Source organism: Poecile atricapillus, chromosome 5 (genome assembly GCF_030490865.1).
Source record: "Poecile atricapillus isolate bPoeAtr1 chromosome 5, bPoeAtr1.hap1, whole genome shotgun sequence".
In the NCBI taxonomy this organism is placed as follows: Eukaryota; Metazoa; Chordata; class Aves; order Passeriformes; family Paridae; genus Poecile; species Poecile atricapillus.
This window is the reverse complement of record NC_081253.1, coordinates 6368137-6385377: the sequence shown is the minus strand read 5'-3', so window position 1 is coordinate 6385377 and position 17241 is coordinate 6368137. Positions and strand designations below refer to the sequence as shown.

General features: G+C 43.1%; 1 protein-coding gene across 2 annotated transcripts; it reads right to left on the bottom strand.

The window, feature by feature from the left end:
• Positions 1–45: 45 nt before the first annotated feature.
• Positions 46–16765, bottom strand: LCT (lactase). 2 transcript variants are annotated; one of them, XM_058839925.1, is made up of 17 exons: positions 16090–16765; positions 15108–15187; positions 13793–13876; positions 13005–13107; positions 12577–12652; positions 11157–11844; positions 10121–10766; positions 7269–8831; positions 6672–6940; positions 6221–6511; positions 5203–5401; positions 4365–4567; positions 3898–4007; positions 3238–3372; positions 2109–2332; positions 991–1227; positions 46–258 (listed from the first exon to the last, which is right to left on the bottom strand). In XM_058839925.1, exons 1-17 carry the CDS (start codon positions 16763–16765, stop codon positions 47–49), a joined length of 5796 nt encoding a protein of 1931 aa, XP_058695908.1. In that variant the 3' UTR covers position 46. The 2 variants fall into 2 exon arrangements, with proteins under 2 accessions (XP_058695908.1, XP_058695907.1); XM_058839924.1 differs by having other exon boundaries at positions 11157–11865; positions 12592–12652.
• Positions 16766–17241: the final 476 nt, after the last annotated feature.

Genomic DNA, 17241 nt, shown 5'->3' with positions numbered 1-17241 from the left:
TTTTTTAAGAAAAAAACAAACTAAAACATTTTATGAGGTGGAAATATTACATTTTACTACTAAGTTCCATGTGTGATTGTTTATGGGATCTTTTGGACAATTTTCCATATTTGTATGCAAAAAGAGCCAAGCTCAGTGCTCCAACTGCAGAAAGAGCAAAAAGCACATAGAGTGCTATTTCTGCATCTTGGGATGTCAAATCCAATCCCAAAAAGCTCACGGTGTCAGCTGTTCCTGGAGTGGGGTCTGTTGGTGTCACTGAATGGGAAAAACAATGAGAAAGTGTTAGTGCAGAGCCTTGGGGAACTGTTCCATGCAGGTGTGAGTGCTGCTGTTTGCTGCCTCCACCAGGCTTTTAACTGTGTTCAGTACCCTGGCAGGAGCTGTAATTCTGGGCATCAGGGATTGATACAGTTCTAGCTCAGAGTAAAGGCACAGCTGAGGCTGACAGTGCAATTCCTGATAGTACTAGTGAGTATTCTCATTCCCAAATCCCCACATTAACACTGGTTGCTTTTCACTGTACTATTCCAGTTGAGAAGACACAAATAGTGATAAAGGAATCACTATTTCCAAAGCCTTACCCAAAACAAAGATTTGTATAAAGGATTCAATTTTTTTTTCTAAACAATCTTGTGGGAGTATTGAATGTGTGTGGTTTGGAAAACATCTTTTCAGTTCTGCCCTTCAGAACAGGGCAGTTCTGTTGGAGAAAAGTCTAATGGAATAACTTTTGCTACATTTTTAAGATAGACGTGTGTTGAAGTGCTCTTGCACAAGGTTTAGCTGCTAGTCTGATTTTGCATAGGGAAGTGACGACTGAGGTCTTAAAAAATACTTAATAAATAATAGAATACTTAATACTGAAAAAAAATACTTTAAAAAAATACTGCAGAAAATGGTGGTGTCTCTAAAAAACTTAGACTATGGAACTCTTGGGATTAGGATTAGATGCAAACACACAAGCACCATTTCTCTTGTATCACTTACCTTCTGGCTCCTGTTCCAGACAGGGATGTGGGCCCGTTGCTGGGTCTGGAAAGCCATTGCAGTTTATGATCTGTGAGTAATACTTGGCTGAGGCCTTGGGGCGCCGTGGCAAGGCAGGGTCTGAGAAATTCACATGGTAGAGGCCAAACTTCTCCTCATAACCTGCTGCCCACTCGAGGTTGTCCATCAGTGTCCACGCAGTGTAGCCCCGTAAGTCGACACCGTCGAGTACAATGGCTGCAGGCAGGAGCAGAGAGGAGAGAACAGGTCAGTGGTCACCCCTCAGCCAGCCAGAGCAGGAAGGTGCTCCAGAACATCCACACATGGCACACAGTGAGGTTCTTGCCACTTGGGACTCATTGGTTTTGTTCTCCCCATTCCCACCTCTCTCCTGCCTTGACTTGCCTCAGCTGCTTTGAGGTAGCTCAGCTGCCAAGTTACAGCCAACAAGTAGCCTGGGTAGTTCACTCAGTGCCCAGGACTGGACACTGCTTTTCTCTGCTCCAAAAATCAAAGCTTTTGTGCAACAACCAAACATTTAGGAATAGAGAAGAAAACCCATTAAAATGCAACCCATTACCTAAACAAGTGTTTGTGGGGCCTTGCTGCTACAAGGCAGTAAATGCCTAAACACCTGGCTGTTTTAGTACATCAGAAAAGCAAACTGAAAAAGCCCTTTCCTGAAGTTGTTTGACCACTGCTGTAACTGAAACCAGTTTGGAGGTTGGGTTTTTAGTGTTGTTTTTAAAAAAGATGCTGTTTTTAGACATAGCAGTAGTCAAGACTAGAAGGAGTTAAGGAGTTCATCAGGTACTACTACCTTCTTCCACGAGGTACAGCAAATCAGGGAACCTGCAGGTTACCCCACTAAACCCAGGGTTTGTTCTTACTTTAGATCTTCTTTCCTGGCACATTTGTGACTATCTGTGGACAGTTTTTGGCAAACCCAAAGGCTCTTGGAAATGGATTCAATAAGCCCATGTAACCGTGTAACTTGCAAGTGTGATGGCAGTGGTCTTTCAGCTCTTCACATCTTGCTTTAAACACATCAATCTTGTGGTAAAGCCACTGCTGCTCTCTAGAGCTTTGGATGACCAGATGTCAATAATCACTCTTACCTTTGAGTGCCTCATTAATGTAGGTCCGAAAGTAATGCATTCTCCAAGTGTCATTGAATTGAAAGGCTCCCCTCTCTGAGACCCCATTTTCAGTCACATAAATGGGAGGGTTGTTGTACTCTTCCTTTATCCACTTGAGGATCTTCCTGAATCCAAAGGGTGTCACCTTCAGCCAGGTGGAACCGGAGCTCAGCCAGCTGCGGTCGGTCACTGTGGCTACGCCCCTGTGGAGAAGGACACTGCTCAGGGCCAGTCCCAGTGCCAGGCTCCTCTGTGCCCAGGGTTGAGGTGCTGCTGCTGCTCACAAGCCTAAAAACACTTCTCATGCTTTGATTTACAATAATGCTGTGTAAATCAGCTGTGCCTGATGATGTGATGTTGGTTCCAAATCTTTGTATACTACAACACCATTTCTACTTTTCAAGGCATAATGCAGTGCTTGAGCATGCAAATTTGCCCTTTATATTGCATGTAGGAATGTAATGAGCCCACTGTCCTACAGGGTTAAATTATAAGGGACTGGGATCTAGCAGCAAAGAAAGTTATAACAATTTCATCTATTCCCTGTGGAAACATTTTGGAAAGGAGACAATTTTACCTCCATGTGTGGTCCCCACCAGTACCTGAATTCTCATTAGAAAAACTAGTAAGCTCCTACTGTTTACTTTTAGAAGCTGAAGAATGAAATTAGCATCTAAATAAAAAATCTTGACTTAATCTATACTTAACCATGAAGTGATTTAGCTATTTAGACTTTGAACTTACATTTATCCAATGCAGTGAGGGACCTAAACCTGTTTAGCAGCAAACCAGGGTAACACCTCACAGTTTAAACTGCAGATTGAAGGCAATATGATAAATTATGATAATTTTACGATAGATAAAAACAAAGGAAATATGATAAAATATTTTTTTATCACCTCATGTCCAAGAGAAAGGCTGTTGCTGGACTTTTGTGAAAATAACAGGACCTCAGGTACTGCTTGGTTTTATTATCCCTAGTATTGGTTTATAACAGCTTAAAACACCTATCTCACAGCTTTATTTGCTATAATTTTACACTTGTCAGTTAACCCAGGCTCCAGGTGCGCAGATTTTACTTGAACAATAATTTACATTCATCTCTTACCTATCAGAGTCATATGACATAACACCCTTAGGATAGTTTAGGTTGTATGTTAAAACTGTGGTATAATGATTTAGACCAAAATAGTCATATGTGCCTTTAATTCTTTGTTTTTCACTTTCAGTAAATTCTGGAAGTCTGCAAGAGAAAACAGAGAATACACTTTGCACACACTCCATGGGTAATGCTGGGACCCCTGGTACCAGCACCACAAGCACAAGAAGAGAAACTGGGAATGGAAAACAATAAATGTAACTGAGGAGGACCAATGAGTTCAGTATATAGTGTTAAGAAAAGTTAAACAAATTTACCACAGGCATTAGATAAAGTACTGTGGCTAATGCAGGGCAGTTACTGTATCAGTGAGCTGACAATTTACTACCCCAAAGATATATTAGCCAATTTAGTTTGCAAGAGAGGTAAAGACAGTGAATAGGCAAAGCCTCCCACCTAGATTGGAACTAAGTGATCTTTAAGGTCCCTTCCAACACAAACCATTCTGTGATTCTCTAAAAATGTACACTAGAACTTTTCTGTGAGGATACAATAAGCCTTTTTTATAGTAATATTGGAATAGAATCATTGAAATGTATAATTTTTGTAAGAAAAGCATGTTTCAGCACAGCCAGTGAAACAAAAGCAGGTGTGTGCCTGGGCTCTTACCGGGATTTGCTCAGGCCCTGAGCCAGACTTCGTTCCCGAATCCTTCTTTTCATCACTTCATTATAATCACCATTTTTGTAAATGGGGTGAGCAAACCAACCTAGAAAAAACTAAACCAGGAAATAAGGGAGGACAATTATATGTCAAAACATGGGATTTAGCCATTCCTCTGTCATGTGTTTCTTTATAGGTGATACCTAAATTTATAACAGGCACTTGGAGATACAAAGGGATGCCCATATAACAGCAGTAAATTTAATAAGCTTTTGTCACTGCAACCATACTTTGTCTCATTTCTGTTGCATTCTTGATCAGCCCCCATAAGGGGATACACTTCCTTGCAGTGATGCCTCTGCCTCATTGTTTGATTTCAGTGAGATGCTGACCTGTGTCCGGGCACATCCAGCACGGGAGGAGGGGGTGTCACCTGAAGCAGCAGGGGGAGCTGTGACCAGGGGTCTCTGTACCTGCATGAGTCGTGTGGCAGCTTCGATATCTGCCTGGCTGTGTGGGTTGCGTGGTTCTGCCCAGTCAGAGTTGATGGTGATGGAGATGAGCCCTCCCTGCCTGGCCCGGTAGGTCTCGTTGTAAAGGTGCCAGGCCTCCGCGTGTGCCTTGATCAGGTTGTGTCCCACCACGTAGGGAGCACGTCCCGGCCGAATTGAGACACCTGCGGGGACAGGGACAGCTCAGGCAGTGGAGCAGCACTTCCAGCCCTCTCATGGCTGCTTCCCAAGTTAACACAGCCCCTGGGCACCCAGAACTGCCCCTGGTAAAGGAATGAACGAGCAACACCTGGCACACCAAGCCCAGTCTGGAATCAGCGCTAGGCAGAGGCAGCTGAAGGAGCAGCTGCCACGGGAAGGCTGTGCGAGGAGGATCCTGCATTGGCCCCTCCTCCCTCGGCAGTGGCACACGGACTGCCAGCCCTGGCAACAGGCTGCTGCTGCCAGTTTGGAAAGCAGAAAGCTGTGTGTTCAGGTCAGCTCACATCCCCTCTCTCTTGGTTCTACCCCTCTGCTGAGCTGGGTCTTCTTTCAGCCCTAACTCATCTCCACAGTCCCTGGAGCTGGTCTGGAAATAAGGTCTGTTCCAGGCAACAAGTGTAATCCAGACTTGGAGGTGACAGCAAGAGTGAAAGAAGGACCTGTTCATCATACCACAGCAATCCAAACCCCCTCTATTCACACCACGCCATTTTCCTTGTTCCACCTTTGCAAGCCCCAAGGAACTACTCTGCTGCAACATAAAATAATTGTGCTGACAGTGCCATGAGGGCTCTGAGGTTATGCCCAGCAGTCTTACCTGGAGCAGCTGTGCCAACGCCATAGCCTAAATAGGCAGTATTGAAGGGTTCATTGAGGGTTATCCAAAATTTCACTTTATCCCCCAGCCTCTGGAAAAGGACCTCAGCATATTCCTTAAATCTCTGAACTATAGCATCATTCTCCCACCCACCAAGGTCCTGCAGTGCCTGTGGGAGGTCCCAGTGATAGAGAGTTACCTGTGGGGAAAGACAGGAGGACAAAGGACTCAACCAGTCACTCTCACAGTAACTCAGATTCATTTAAGATCACAAACTGTGCTTTGATCTGCAGTTACCTGCTACTAATGTAGTTTGATGTTGTAGTGATCACTCATGCACTCAATAAAATACATTTTTGCCAGTTTCTTTAGGGACTGCCTAATGGTGAAGATGAAGCTTTTAGCAAAAACCACCTTATGACAGCAAGAACTCCTCAGTGAAGAACTGCTGCACCTGCACTGACTCTCAGGTGAAATACAATCCACCAGAACACCTGTCTGGGCTGGTACAGGGGTATGAGGACAGCTCACAGTCACTCAACAGTGCTGAAAGAGCTGATTGATGCAGGGGTGAGGTCACCATCCATGGTATGTGACAAATAACACTGATCAGTGGAGCTTCCTGACTCCCAGAAAAACAATTGGTTACATCCATCTCTAAGAAAGGCAAGAAGGAAGATCCCAGGAATGATGTTAGTCAGTCTCACCCCAGTGTCTGAAAGATGCCTGCATAGGTCCTGTGGAATCTATTTCCAAGGTGAAGGGACAAGAAAGCAGTTGGAAACAGCCAGTAGTAAGTTTACCGTAGTCTTTCTGGGTAGTAATTTCAACATATCTCTACATTCCAAGTTCATTTGCTCATGCAATACCCCATGTTTCTTCCCATAATGAATTGAAAAAACATGAAAAACAGTTTCTGTGTGAAGGAGGGTATGGATGGAAACACACACGTTGCTCTGAGCATCAGATTTGGGGGTTGCTATTTTTTAGTTACCTGAAAGTTACTGGGTGTAGTTACCTGAGGAACAATGTTGGCTGCCAGAAGGGCATCGATCAGCCTTTCATAGTAGTTCAGTCCCTTTTCATTGATGTACCTGGTGGTCCCATCTGGGAGAACTCGGGACCAGGAGATTGAAAAGCGATAGTGAGACACCTTGAGGCTTTTCAGCATTTCCACATCCTCCTCAATCCTGTGGTAGCTGTCACAAGCTACATCTCCAGTCGCATCCTTGCCAATTCTCAAGGGAGTGTGGGCATATTTGTCCCAAATGCTAAGTCCTTTCCCATCTGCTCTCCATCCTCCCTCAATCTGTAATTGAAAATGGGAGAAGAATTATTAGTAAACCCAAATTTAGGTCTTGGCCTAGCAAAAAATTCAGCCTGTTATTCTTTGTGGTGCCACACAATGAATTAACTGTCCACAGATACTTGAGGAGCCCATCTCAAGTATCTGTATCAGTTTTCCTGACCTGGTAAGCTGCAGTTGCTACACTCCAAAAGAAGTTCTCTGGAAACTCTCCATATAAAAATTCATCTTCCTTGGGCAGTGGGATGCCATTATTGCGGATGATTTCTGCATAGTACATAGCAGAGCGCTTTGGCGTTCTCGGCCTGTTGGGGTTGTCAAAATCAATCTGGTGCAATCCAAATCTTGGATCATAACCATCCACCCATTCAAAGTTATCCATCAGAGACCAAGCATTGTATCCTTTCAGATTAACACCATCTACCTTGTAAGCTGAAAGACCAAAAAAAAAATGGAGGAGCATCAGCAGCATAATCACACATTAAATGAACCCTAAGGAATTCACATGCAAGCACATACAGGTTCCTGTTTCATACAGGTGGCACTGGTCAACTAAGGTCATTGATAGAACCTTCATAGTTGGAGGAAACAGAGTACAGCCACGCAAAGGAGATCATAAAAACAAACACTATATTTATATTGTGTTCAGACTATTTAAAGAGTGATATCAATCACTTTTAAAAAGTACTCTTCACAGAAGTAACCAGAAATCTAGAGAGGAGACACACAACACCAATAGAATAAAAGCAAATTCTGGTACCTTTCAAAGCTTCATCAATGTATGTTTTGTGGTAAAATATCCTGGCATTGTCATCAACATCCGATTTGGCCTTTGCCCCCACGCCATTCTCAATGATGTATATTGGGGGGTTTCCATATTCCTCTTTGATCCAGTTCAGTAGCCTCCTCAGACCCCAGGCCACAGGCCGATGGTCAGTGAGAGCTGAGGAAGGCCAGGAGCTGTCAACTGTTAATGAAACTTCCTGGTCATACTCATAAGAGAAGGGCTTCAGACGTGTTGTTGAATGGCTTACAATTTTGGAGGAGTATGTGTTGAAGCAGAAGACATCTGCTGTGCCCCGGATGTATTCGCGCTCCTCCGCTGTGAGAACTGGCAGGCGCGACGATGGCAGGTTCTGGAGCTCACTCCTGTTCCCAACTTTCCACTTCATGACCTCGGGGTAGTCCCCGTTTTTGAAAATTGGGTGTGTGAACCAACCCACCAAAAACTGCAGGTACCTGTCAGCAGCTTCAATGTCCCTGGGGTCACTTGGTGTCTTCGGCTCAGCCCAGGCAATGTAGGGGCACAGGGCAATGACCCCTCCCTGACTCGCTCTGTATTTGTCATCGTAGGTGTGGTAGACCCTGGCATGAGCTTTCAGTAAGATGTGGGCAACCCTGTAGGGAGCAGTGCCAGGGTCCTTGACATTGGGTGGGAACAACCCGGTGCCATAGCCCAGCCAGGCAAAGATGTTGGGTTCATTGATTGTAATCCAGAACTTCACCCTGTCCCCAAAGGTCTGGAAGCAGAAGTCTGCAAAGCTGTCAAACAGGTCAATCAGCTCGTTGCTCTCCCAGCCACCGATGTCCTGGAGAGCTTGTGGTAGGTCCCAGTGGTAGAGAGTGATAATTGGAGTGATGTTGTTTGCAATCAGTCCATCAATGAGACGGTTGTAATATTCGACTCCATGGCTGTTGATTGAGTTGTTCCTTCCAGTGGGGAAAATTCGAGGCCAGGACAGTGAAAAGCGATAGTTCTTTACCCCTAAGGCTCTCAGCATGTAAATATCTTCCTCCACCCTGTGGTAGCTATCACAAGCTATATCTCCATTATCATTATTGTTTACATTCCCTGGGACATGGGTGAAGTTATCCCATATGCTGGGTCCTTTGCCATCAGCATCCCAACCTCCCTCTATCTGGTAGGCAGAGGAAGACACACCCCACGTAAAACCCTCTGGGAATGTCCCATAAAAATACATGTCTCTTTCAAAGGCAGTCTGGGATGAAAACTTCTGCCAGACAACCTTTGTTGCCTTGGAGGGAACTTCTGATGCTGGTAAATTTGGCAGCTTTGCTGGCACAGGTTGGTCAAACACCACTGGTACAGAAGATCTGCCCAAAGTTTGGGATGGAAAACCATTTTTTTCAATGACACCAGAATAGAAGTAAGCAGATGCCTTGGGAGTCCTTGGTCTGTTGCTGTCTTCAAAGTTGACATGATGCAGCCCAAATTTTAGGCTGTATCCCACTGGGCCTTCGAAGCCATCAAGCAGGGATCGAGCAACGTAGGACCGGACATCAACGGCGTCCAGTTTCACCGCTGCCACAGAAACAACGAGACATTGTTAATTACCCACCTGAACATTTCCTAAACACACCTCAGCACAACAGAAGCATCACAGCCAAGGATATGTGTCACAAGCCAAACACTTACAAATGGTTTTAAAGGCTAAAAAAACTTCCCAAATAATTATGAGTTATCTGGCAGGAAAAGCAGTCAGCACCGTAATAGGAGCTGATGAAATGCTTAGTGGTAGAAATATGTGAGAAAAGAAGTACTAGTCAAGAGGTGTCTGAGTACAAGACACTTGTGCCACTGGCATTCCTTCCCTTGTATTCTTGTCATAAAATGTTCAAGCAGATTTCATCAATTTAGGTGTATGGTGCACTTTTAGATTTAACACTGTAATTAAACTGAAACATTTCAGGTATTTAGTGCTTGCCTATATTCCTTGAGCACAAGACAGCTTCTTTTAGCAGAACAGTGTACCCAATACCAGCAGAGGCAAGTCCAGCATTCCTCCTCACATTGCTTACAAAAAAGCACTAAATCTCTCTTATTCAAAAAAAGTTCACTCCCATGTGCAGTCCATCCTCTTTACTTCTGCTGAGGCATAGCAACACTAAATTGTGTTTTCTGTAGTTCTTCCAACACTTTTAGCAGTATGTTGAGATCTAGGCCAAGTAGATAAAATGATGTATACACTGATCACAAACACATTTAATACAGCATATTTAATGTTTTCCTGACAGTATTGTTTAGTCTATCTAGAGAGCATCAGCCAAATCTCTACTTGAAACCTCAGCTCTCTACGTTTGTCCAGAGCTTGCCACTAACGGTATTTTTATGTCAAAAGATAGACATCTTGCAAAGATACAAGCATAACCTGAACATTCTCAAAATGATTTGAGGTAAAGATTTTAAGGAGATATTTCCAGTCTGCAGTGGTTACTGCTAGTTAGATCTGATTAATTGGTAAAGGCAGTTCAGCCCAAATTTATGAGAGGTCTACAGGCAAGAGCCTGGAGGCCAATCATCTCCAGGGGAACTGGAGTGCATGAACAATGTTGTCACAGAGGGACTGACCTTAGGGTCCAGGCTACATTAATCCATATATAAAAAAATGCATTCCAATATCTAAAGAGAATGGAGAGCTCCATATTGGACACCAGATAGGCTTAAGTATATAAAGTCACACTCATTATCCATACAACAGGTGGCTGACCTCACATCACAGTGCAAGTGGTGATGTATCAAAACTAACCACCATGGAAGGGCTAGAATAACCATTTGGCATGATTAAAAAAAATAATTTAATTTCTCCATACCTTTCAGGGCCTCATTAATGTACAGGCGGAAATAATCCACTCGCAGAGTGTCATTGATAAGATCCCCGGCATCTTCTGTGGGCACACCATTCCCTGCTATGTATATTGGGATCTTTGACCCTGTGTATTCCTGGGATACAAACTTCAGCAGCCTTCTTAATCCCCAAGGGACCACATGGATCCAAGAAGAGGCAGCCTGTGGCCAGGAAGGATCTACGTGCAAGGAGAAATTCCCAATGCTCTCGTAGCTTGGTGTGCACATCCCGTTAGTGCCGGCACTGACCAGGCGGGAAGTGTAATGGGAAAGGCCAAAGAAATCTGCAGTCCCTTTTATCAAGGATTTCTCCTCCTCTGTAAACACAGGCAGCTGTGCAACTGTCGTGGAGCACTGCTGGTTCACTTCCTGGATCTGAGCCTTTAGGATATCTGGGTAATCACCATTAACAAATACAGGGTGAGCAAACCAGCCAAGCATGAACTGGAGGTACCTCTCAGATGCCCTCACATCCTCGGAGCTGGTTGGAGTCTTGGGTTCAGCCCAGTCCGAGTTCAGCACCAGCCCCACCTTTCCCAGTTGCTGAGAACGGTATTTGTCATTATACAAGTGCCAGACCTTGGCATGAGCTTTGAGAATTGTGTGAGCAACCTGAGAGCAGAAAGCAGAGGAAAATGTGTCACACTGCATTGCACAAAATCTCTTAAGCATTGTGTTTATTGCCATGTGAAAATGTCCTCTCCATCCAAAAGAAAAGACCTTGACAAAATAAATAATGATAGACAAGGAGTGTAGTAGGATTTGGAAAAAGCAAAAGAATCTGACTATCCATCCACATCAGCTTTCAAAATAGAAAAATAAAATAACAACACCTGGCCTCTGTTAACTGACCCATTTTTAACAAGTGTCATAAATCCAGCAACCAAGTAATAGTTGCCTCAGAGGCCACATTAGGTTTGAACATAGTTAAAGCACAGAACCATCATGGAAAACAACCCAACAAGAGTAGCTGCAGGATCCTAATTGTTCCTGTGCCCCTACCTTGTAAGATGCTGCTCCTGGGTCAGTGATTCCTGGAGGATGCTCTCCGGTGCCATAGCCAGCATAGCTGATAACCCAGGGCTCATGGAACGTAACCCAGAGCTTGACTCGATCCCCAAACTTGGAAAAGCAAAAGTCTGCATAGCTCACAAAAACATCTATGATACTTTCATTCTGCCAGCCACCAAGAGCCTGCAGAGCTTGGGGCAGGTCCCAGTGGAACAGAGTCACCATGGGCTCAATATTAGAGTCTAACAAGTTGTCAATTAAGCGGTTGTAATAATCAACTCCCTTGGAATTGATGGTCTTGTTGGTGCCAGCAGGGAAAATTCTAGACCAGGATACAGAAAATTTGTACAGCTGGGGGTGAAGACCCCTAAGCAGGTAAATGTCATAGCTGGTTTTATAGTAGCTGTCACATGCCACGTCTGCTGTTTGGTTCATGTGGACATGGGCCCCATGCCCAAACTGGTCCCAAATGCTCTCTCCTTTCCCATCCTCTGCCCAAGCTCCTTCAATGTTAAAGGCACCTGTGGATATGCCCCAGAGGAACCCACGTGGGAAAACATCTTGCAGGAAAGAATCCCTCTCCGATTCAGACTGCTCAGCAAACATTTCACAGACTGTTTGATAGGAGGACTGAGGGGCAAGAACAGCATCTGGGTTTTCCTGTAGAGTATTTGTTTCACTGGAAATGTAATGAATAGAAGTTAAAATCTCCAAGGTGGATGCCAGTGCTATAAAACTTGCAAACACAGAATATGAAGTTTGTTTCCCATACAAGTCACATAAGCCACATATAATTCCTTTGACATCTGATCAATCTAACCCTACTATCTGCCAGCTGGAACATGAAGGTGGAGGGCAGTGGGTAACTGCAGAACAGCTCTTTGCATGTAGAGTCTCATAATTCATTAGTTACGTCAGAGGTGCAAACAAAATCCTTGCAGTGAGCAGCAATTTACCATTCTACAACTGCTTCATGAGTTTCCTGCTACTGGAATCCTTAGCATCTCCCTGCACAATGACATCTCCCGTGTTTCCATAAGCTCAATTGGCTTCTCCCCTAGGAAAGCCTCTATTAGATTTGTTTATTTATAACCATTTTGCTCTTGAAAAAAAGCAGAAAGCTTGAAAAATGTACTTGTCACTATTGGCTTGAAGGTGCAATTTGGGTAACCAAGGATGAGAGAGTGGAAGAGGATTACATTATAGGATTAGTAGCAGATAGAGGATTGCAAGTAATTGGAAGAGACTGGGCTCAGCAGAAAAAACAGCCCTTTGCAGCCCTTTCAGAAACTAACAGCAGATTTTACCACTAAAATGTCTTGTCTCTCCCTGCACAGTTTTCTAGAGGATGCTGTTTTATTACTGTATCTTATTATAGTATTGTACGGTGCTACAGTATTTTCTAGAGTACCTTGAAACATCAGATAAGTAGTCCAAGAACTCATTAACATCACACCCAATCAGATGTGCTTCTTCTTTATTAATAGCTGAAAACAAACAAATGGTAAGTGTTGTAGTTTTAGATGCCATGACTGCATGACACTACTTGTAACAAACAATTATATCTTGAAAGAAATTTTTCCTAATATCCAACCTAAACCTCCCCTTCCACAATCTGAGGCCAATGAAAAAGAAGAAAAGATTTGTGAAAGATTTCTTGCTTCCCCTCCCTCAACACTCACCATCCATCTTTAATTTTCCAAGAAAATAAAAAAACTATAAAAAACCGTAAAGTTTATTTTATCTAATAAAAGCAGCCTAGATTGGATTATTTTGAATTTCCTCTCTAAGTTACCATGCAGATCTTAACTAAAAAACTCTCCTTCAAACATCACTCACCTGTGACAACGGCAGCTACTGGTTTGAAAGGATGCTCTTCCGTGGAAGCACAGCCAAGGACCTTTAGACTAAAAACCAAGATGTCTTTGTCCTTCCAGACACTCTGCAAAGCAGAAATCAGGGAGCAGTATGAAAAGAAGCATCAGCCACCTAGTAGAACCATGTTCTTGGCATGTTTTGCATTTTACACAAGCAGTTCCTTATCCTGCTACCCAGATGCTGGATGACTCTTTGCCTATGAATTTTAAGAACACAGTTTACTACCAGAGGTTTAACATAGGTTATAATAGGTACCAGCCTACAGCATCACTGATGTTGGTGCTGCCAGGAGATCTAATCCTTTAATGAACTCACCCTCAGTAACATTTCTAGCACTGCCTCTGCTGATGAGGAATGTGAAATTTTGTAGCACTGCTGTAGAGCTCATGGTAGAGTTTAGTATCTTTCAGTACTAAGGTATTGGCCAAACAGCTTATCAAACACTTAGCATGTGAGAGAGAAGGTTTTTCAGTCCCAGACAAAAGAATTCTTCCATTCCAGTTATTAATGCTTCAACAATAAGCATTGACCACGAAGATCCTTTCCAGCATTTTCCAATAACAGTTTTTAAGTCAGAATAACAACAGAGAAATGAGTACTTTGCAGCTGCTTCCTAGTGTAGCTGCTGCCTGAGCTTTCACAGAAAATCAGAACTATTTAGACATGCATGACAGCACATGAAATACTGCTCCTATTTATGGTCTGTTGTTTGCTGCTATCATTTTAACCCTGTGCATAACAGCAGTTACCTGGAATTTACTCAATTTCTTGTAGAAATCTCTTTCATTTCCACAATGGTACTGAAGGTTAAGAGACACAAAGTCTACTGAATCCTGGAAATAAGAAAAGGAAAATAATCACGCTGGAGAAAAATGGGGTTTTTTGGAAGTATTACATTAAAAATACATAAAACTGTGTGAAGTTTGATAAAGACATATTGCTGGATTAAGAAGCCATACAGTTGTTTGGGAGCCCTGGACAATATAGAGAGCACAGACTGGGTATTTTAAGGGAAGATAGATGTGTTTTGCATACCTCCTTCTAAATAAAGTACAAATTAAACAACTAAATTAAATTTTATTTTATGAATTTAATATTAATGATCTACAGGTAATTTCTTAATTGCTGTTTATGATTTATCAGAGAAACTTTTATAACTATGTGGTTCAGGTAGGCCTTACAATAACCCTCATCTCAAAGTCCACTTCAGAAATCTTTAATCATTCCATACCACAGGTGTTATCCCACTAGAAGTCATCAACCTCAAGGGAACAGATTGCATTTTCTTGCTAAACCAGCTGCTGATGTTGGAAGAAAACTGATAAGCTTTCAGTTTGTTTTTCAGTCCAAGGTTCTCTTCTACTTTAGTTGGCTCATCTCAAACAACTTCTTTGCTCTCCCTACAAACCACACCTTGCTTAAATCCTTGCTGTGTCACATTTCATGACCTGGTTCTAAGTTTTGAAGGATTATGAATACAACAAAAAACCCTGCACTGTCATCTGTGCACTATAACCTGCATCAGCATCCTCTGGGTGAGGACAGCTATGAAGAGGGAACTGGATCTTTAAGAAAGAATGTCATTGCTTTTTTAGAGATTATGTTCTCATGTTGTGCCATCCCTGTGCAACTACATCGCTTTTAGCACAGCTCAGTCTGGGTTTTAACATAATCAGCAAATATTTTAAATAGCAGCTAATTAGGATAATGTATCAATATCTTTGGTGGTGCATTAAGTACATCTGCAGAGAAAATAGTAACAGGTACACTTTATGGAGACACCTTATCATTTAGCAAGTATATTGTTAATATTGCCAATTATGAGAGCAAATTTGTCTCCATGTAGCTTAATCAGTGCCTACCAGCCAAGAAAGGATGCTGAAACAAGTTTTAAATCAGCAGTTTCACATAATCAAACTAATCAAATAATTAAAGCTTATCAAACTGGCTGACCTGCTTAAAGCTTTTTTAACTTGCAACAAGTAATTTGAACCCACACATAAAAACCAAAGCTAAATCAAGGCAAATTTATATAATTTTGGAAATATTTCCTTAAGGTCTTACCCAAAGAGAAACTGAAAGCAATTCTGATGAAGCACTGTCCAAGACATGATCCATTTCCAAAGCAATGGACAGTTTTCCACCTAGAGAAAGAAAGAGGCAGTCTGTTAGTAACATATTAAGGACAAATAAAAATTTCAGTTTACTGCAGTTATTTTAAAACCAGTTTTAAATTGTTGAAGCTGTGGAACACCAGCCACTTGCTCCAGGTAGTTGATTTCATAATATTCTGTGATTTCAAGGGAAAACTGAAGAAGGTAGAAATTCAAACGCACCATTCAAGGAGCCTTGTCAATAAAATGTCAGTCCACTCCCTGCATAATTATAACTAATATCTTTATTAATTTTCATGCCTTTGTGATGGTTCTACAATTTTATTATTTTTTTAATCCATTCTATGATGAACATTTCTGAGATGTTGGGGTGGCAGGAACTTGGAAAGACTGGAGATGCAGGAGGGAATCTGGGAAACTTTTAAGGGCTATCGCCAAATAGTGTGAACCGTACAACAAAGTATTCTTAACAAATGCAAGAATTAAAAATTAACAAATTAAAAATTTGGGAAAAGAAATAGTGACTCAGCCAGCTCTACTGGTTGTCTGTCTATGACAGAAAAATTCCAAGGCCAAAGAAAGCAGACCAAAGGTGGTACCTGCTTGGAAAATCCCAGGTACCCACCATGGAAGAGGTGAAATTCTGTTGCTCTGTGCAACACAGCTAGATTTGGATTTAAGTACTGAAGACCCCAGTGTCTGCAATGAGGAAAGTCAAAGGACATTGCAGACTTCCTCACAGTTATTATCGCACAGGAGAAATCTTATGCCTTGTTTATTTATTCATGGTTTCAGGTACATTTTAGAAAGGTTTTAGTCTTTCCTCTGTGTGTCGGGAAGAGGCACACAAAAATATCTACTGAGAGACTGCATGTAGCAGTTGCCATTTAATGCTATCACAAAATATTTGTGGAAAACCCTGCTCTCCTTACCTGCTGGTGAGATTTTCTCACGGAGCACGGTGTAAAATCCTTCATGAGCAGCAGCCACGGCCTTGACTCGTTCCTGGGGCTCACTGTAGGGCAGGCTTTGAAGGACCTCTGGCAGGTCACTGAAGGACAGCCACACATCCACCAGGTCCCCAAAGGCGTGGAAGCTGAAGTCTGCGTACTCCACAAAAAGCTCGGAAAAAGCCCTGGCTCTCTTCCCGCTGGCCTGCGCAGCCACCGCGTCGGGGACGCGGCCGTGGTGCAGAACCAGCACTGCTCTGAGGTTTGCAGCAGCCAGAGCCTCCAGCAGCTGCCGGTAGCACCACACCTGGGCTCCATCCGCCCTCATGGCATTCCCCTCGGGAAGAACGCGTGCCCACGGCAGGAGGAGTTTGTAGTGCGTCACCTCGCGCTCGCGCAGCTGGGAGAAATACCGGGGCAGCTCAGAAGCCATGAGATCTGGCTGGCACAGGTAACCCTGTGCTTCAGCCACGGCAGGGCCCTGCTGGTCCTCGGGCAGGACCTGATCCTGCAGGCCCAACCTCTTTGCCAGCTCATGGGGTAGAGGCCCAGCAATGGTGGAAAAATTCAAAAAATTCTGAGCAAACTCCCCATCTATCCCAAGGCTGAGAGAAACCAACAGAAAGAAGATGACCGTCTTACAATAAATCAGGTCCATTTCTGAACCTTGCTTCAGAAACAATTATTACACACTACTTATACACCAGTAGAAGTAATATTTAACTGAAATTAATCTGGTCCATAGATAAATGTTCTCTGAAACAGCTGACACTGGAATAACAGACCAGGACTTTCACTCAGTAGATAAACAGACAGATGACCACAAAAACCAGTTTCAATCAGTTGGAGAAAGGTCATATGAAAACATTTTCTGATATGCTCATGTTTCCCTTTAAGTTTAAATATCAGCTGACATTTGCTAATATTGCCTCCCATTTAGAAGAAGATGAAATAAGCAGATAAACCTTCCCTCTCCTTTTGGCCATTTTCAGCCCTAGAAGAATCCCAACACAGCTCTGGATGCAGACACCAGCAAAAGTAATGGTATCTGCATGGCTGGGGCTGGGTCCACCACAGCTCAGGGCATACAGGGCAGCAGGAGGCATGCTTGTGCTCTAATCCTGGGTGGATAAA

Bases quoted from the DNA above. Each gene is read 5' to 3' on its own strand.
- LCT (XM_058839924.1), bottom strand. From the start codon at position 16,765: ATGGACCTGATTTATTGTAAGACGGTCATCTTCTTTCTGTTGGTTTCT. The intron at 6,512-6,671 runs GTCAGGAAAACT...TTTCAATTACAG, and splicing joins TAGCAACTGCAGCTTACCAG to ATTGAGGGAGGATGGAGAGC. The intron at 4,008-4,364 runs GTACAGAGACCC...TTCCTGGTTTAG, and splicing joins CTGCCACACGACTCATGCAG to TTTTTTCTAGGTTGGTTTGC.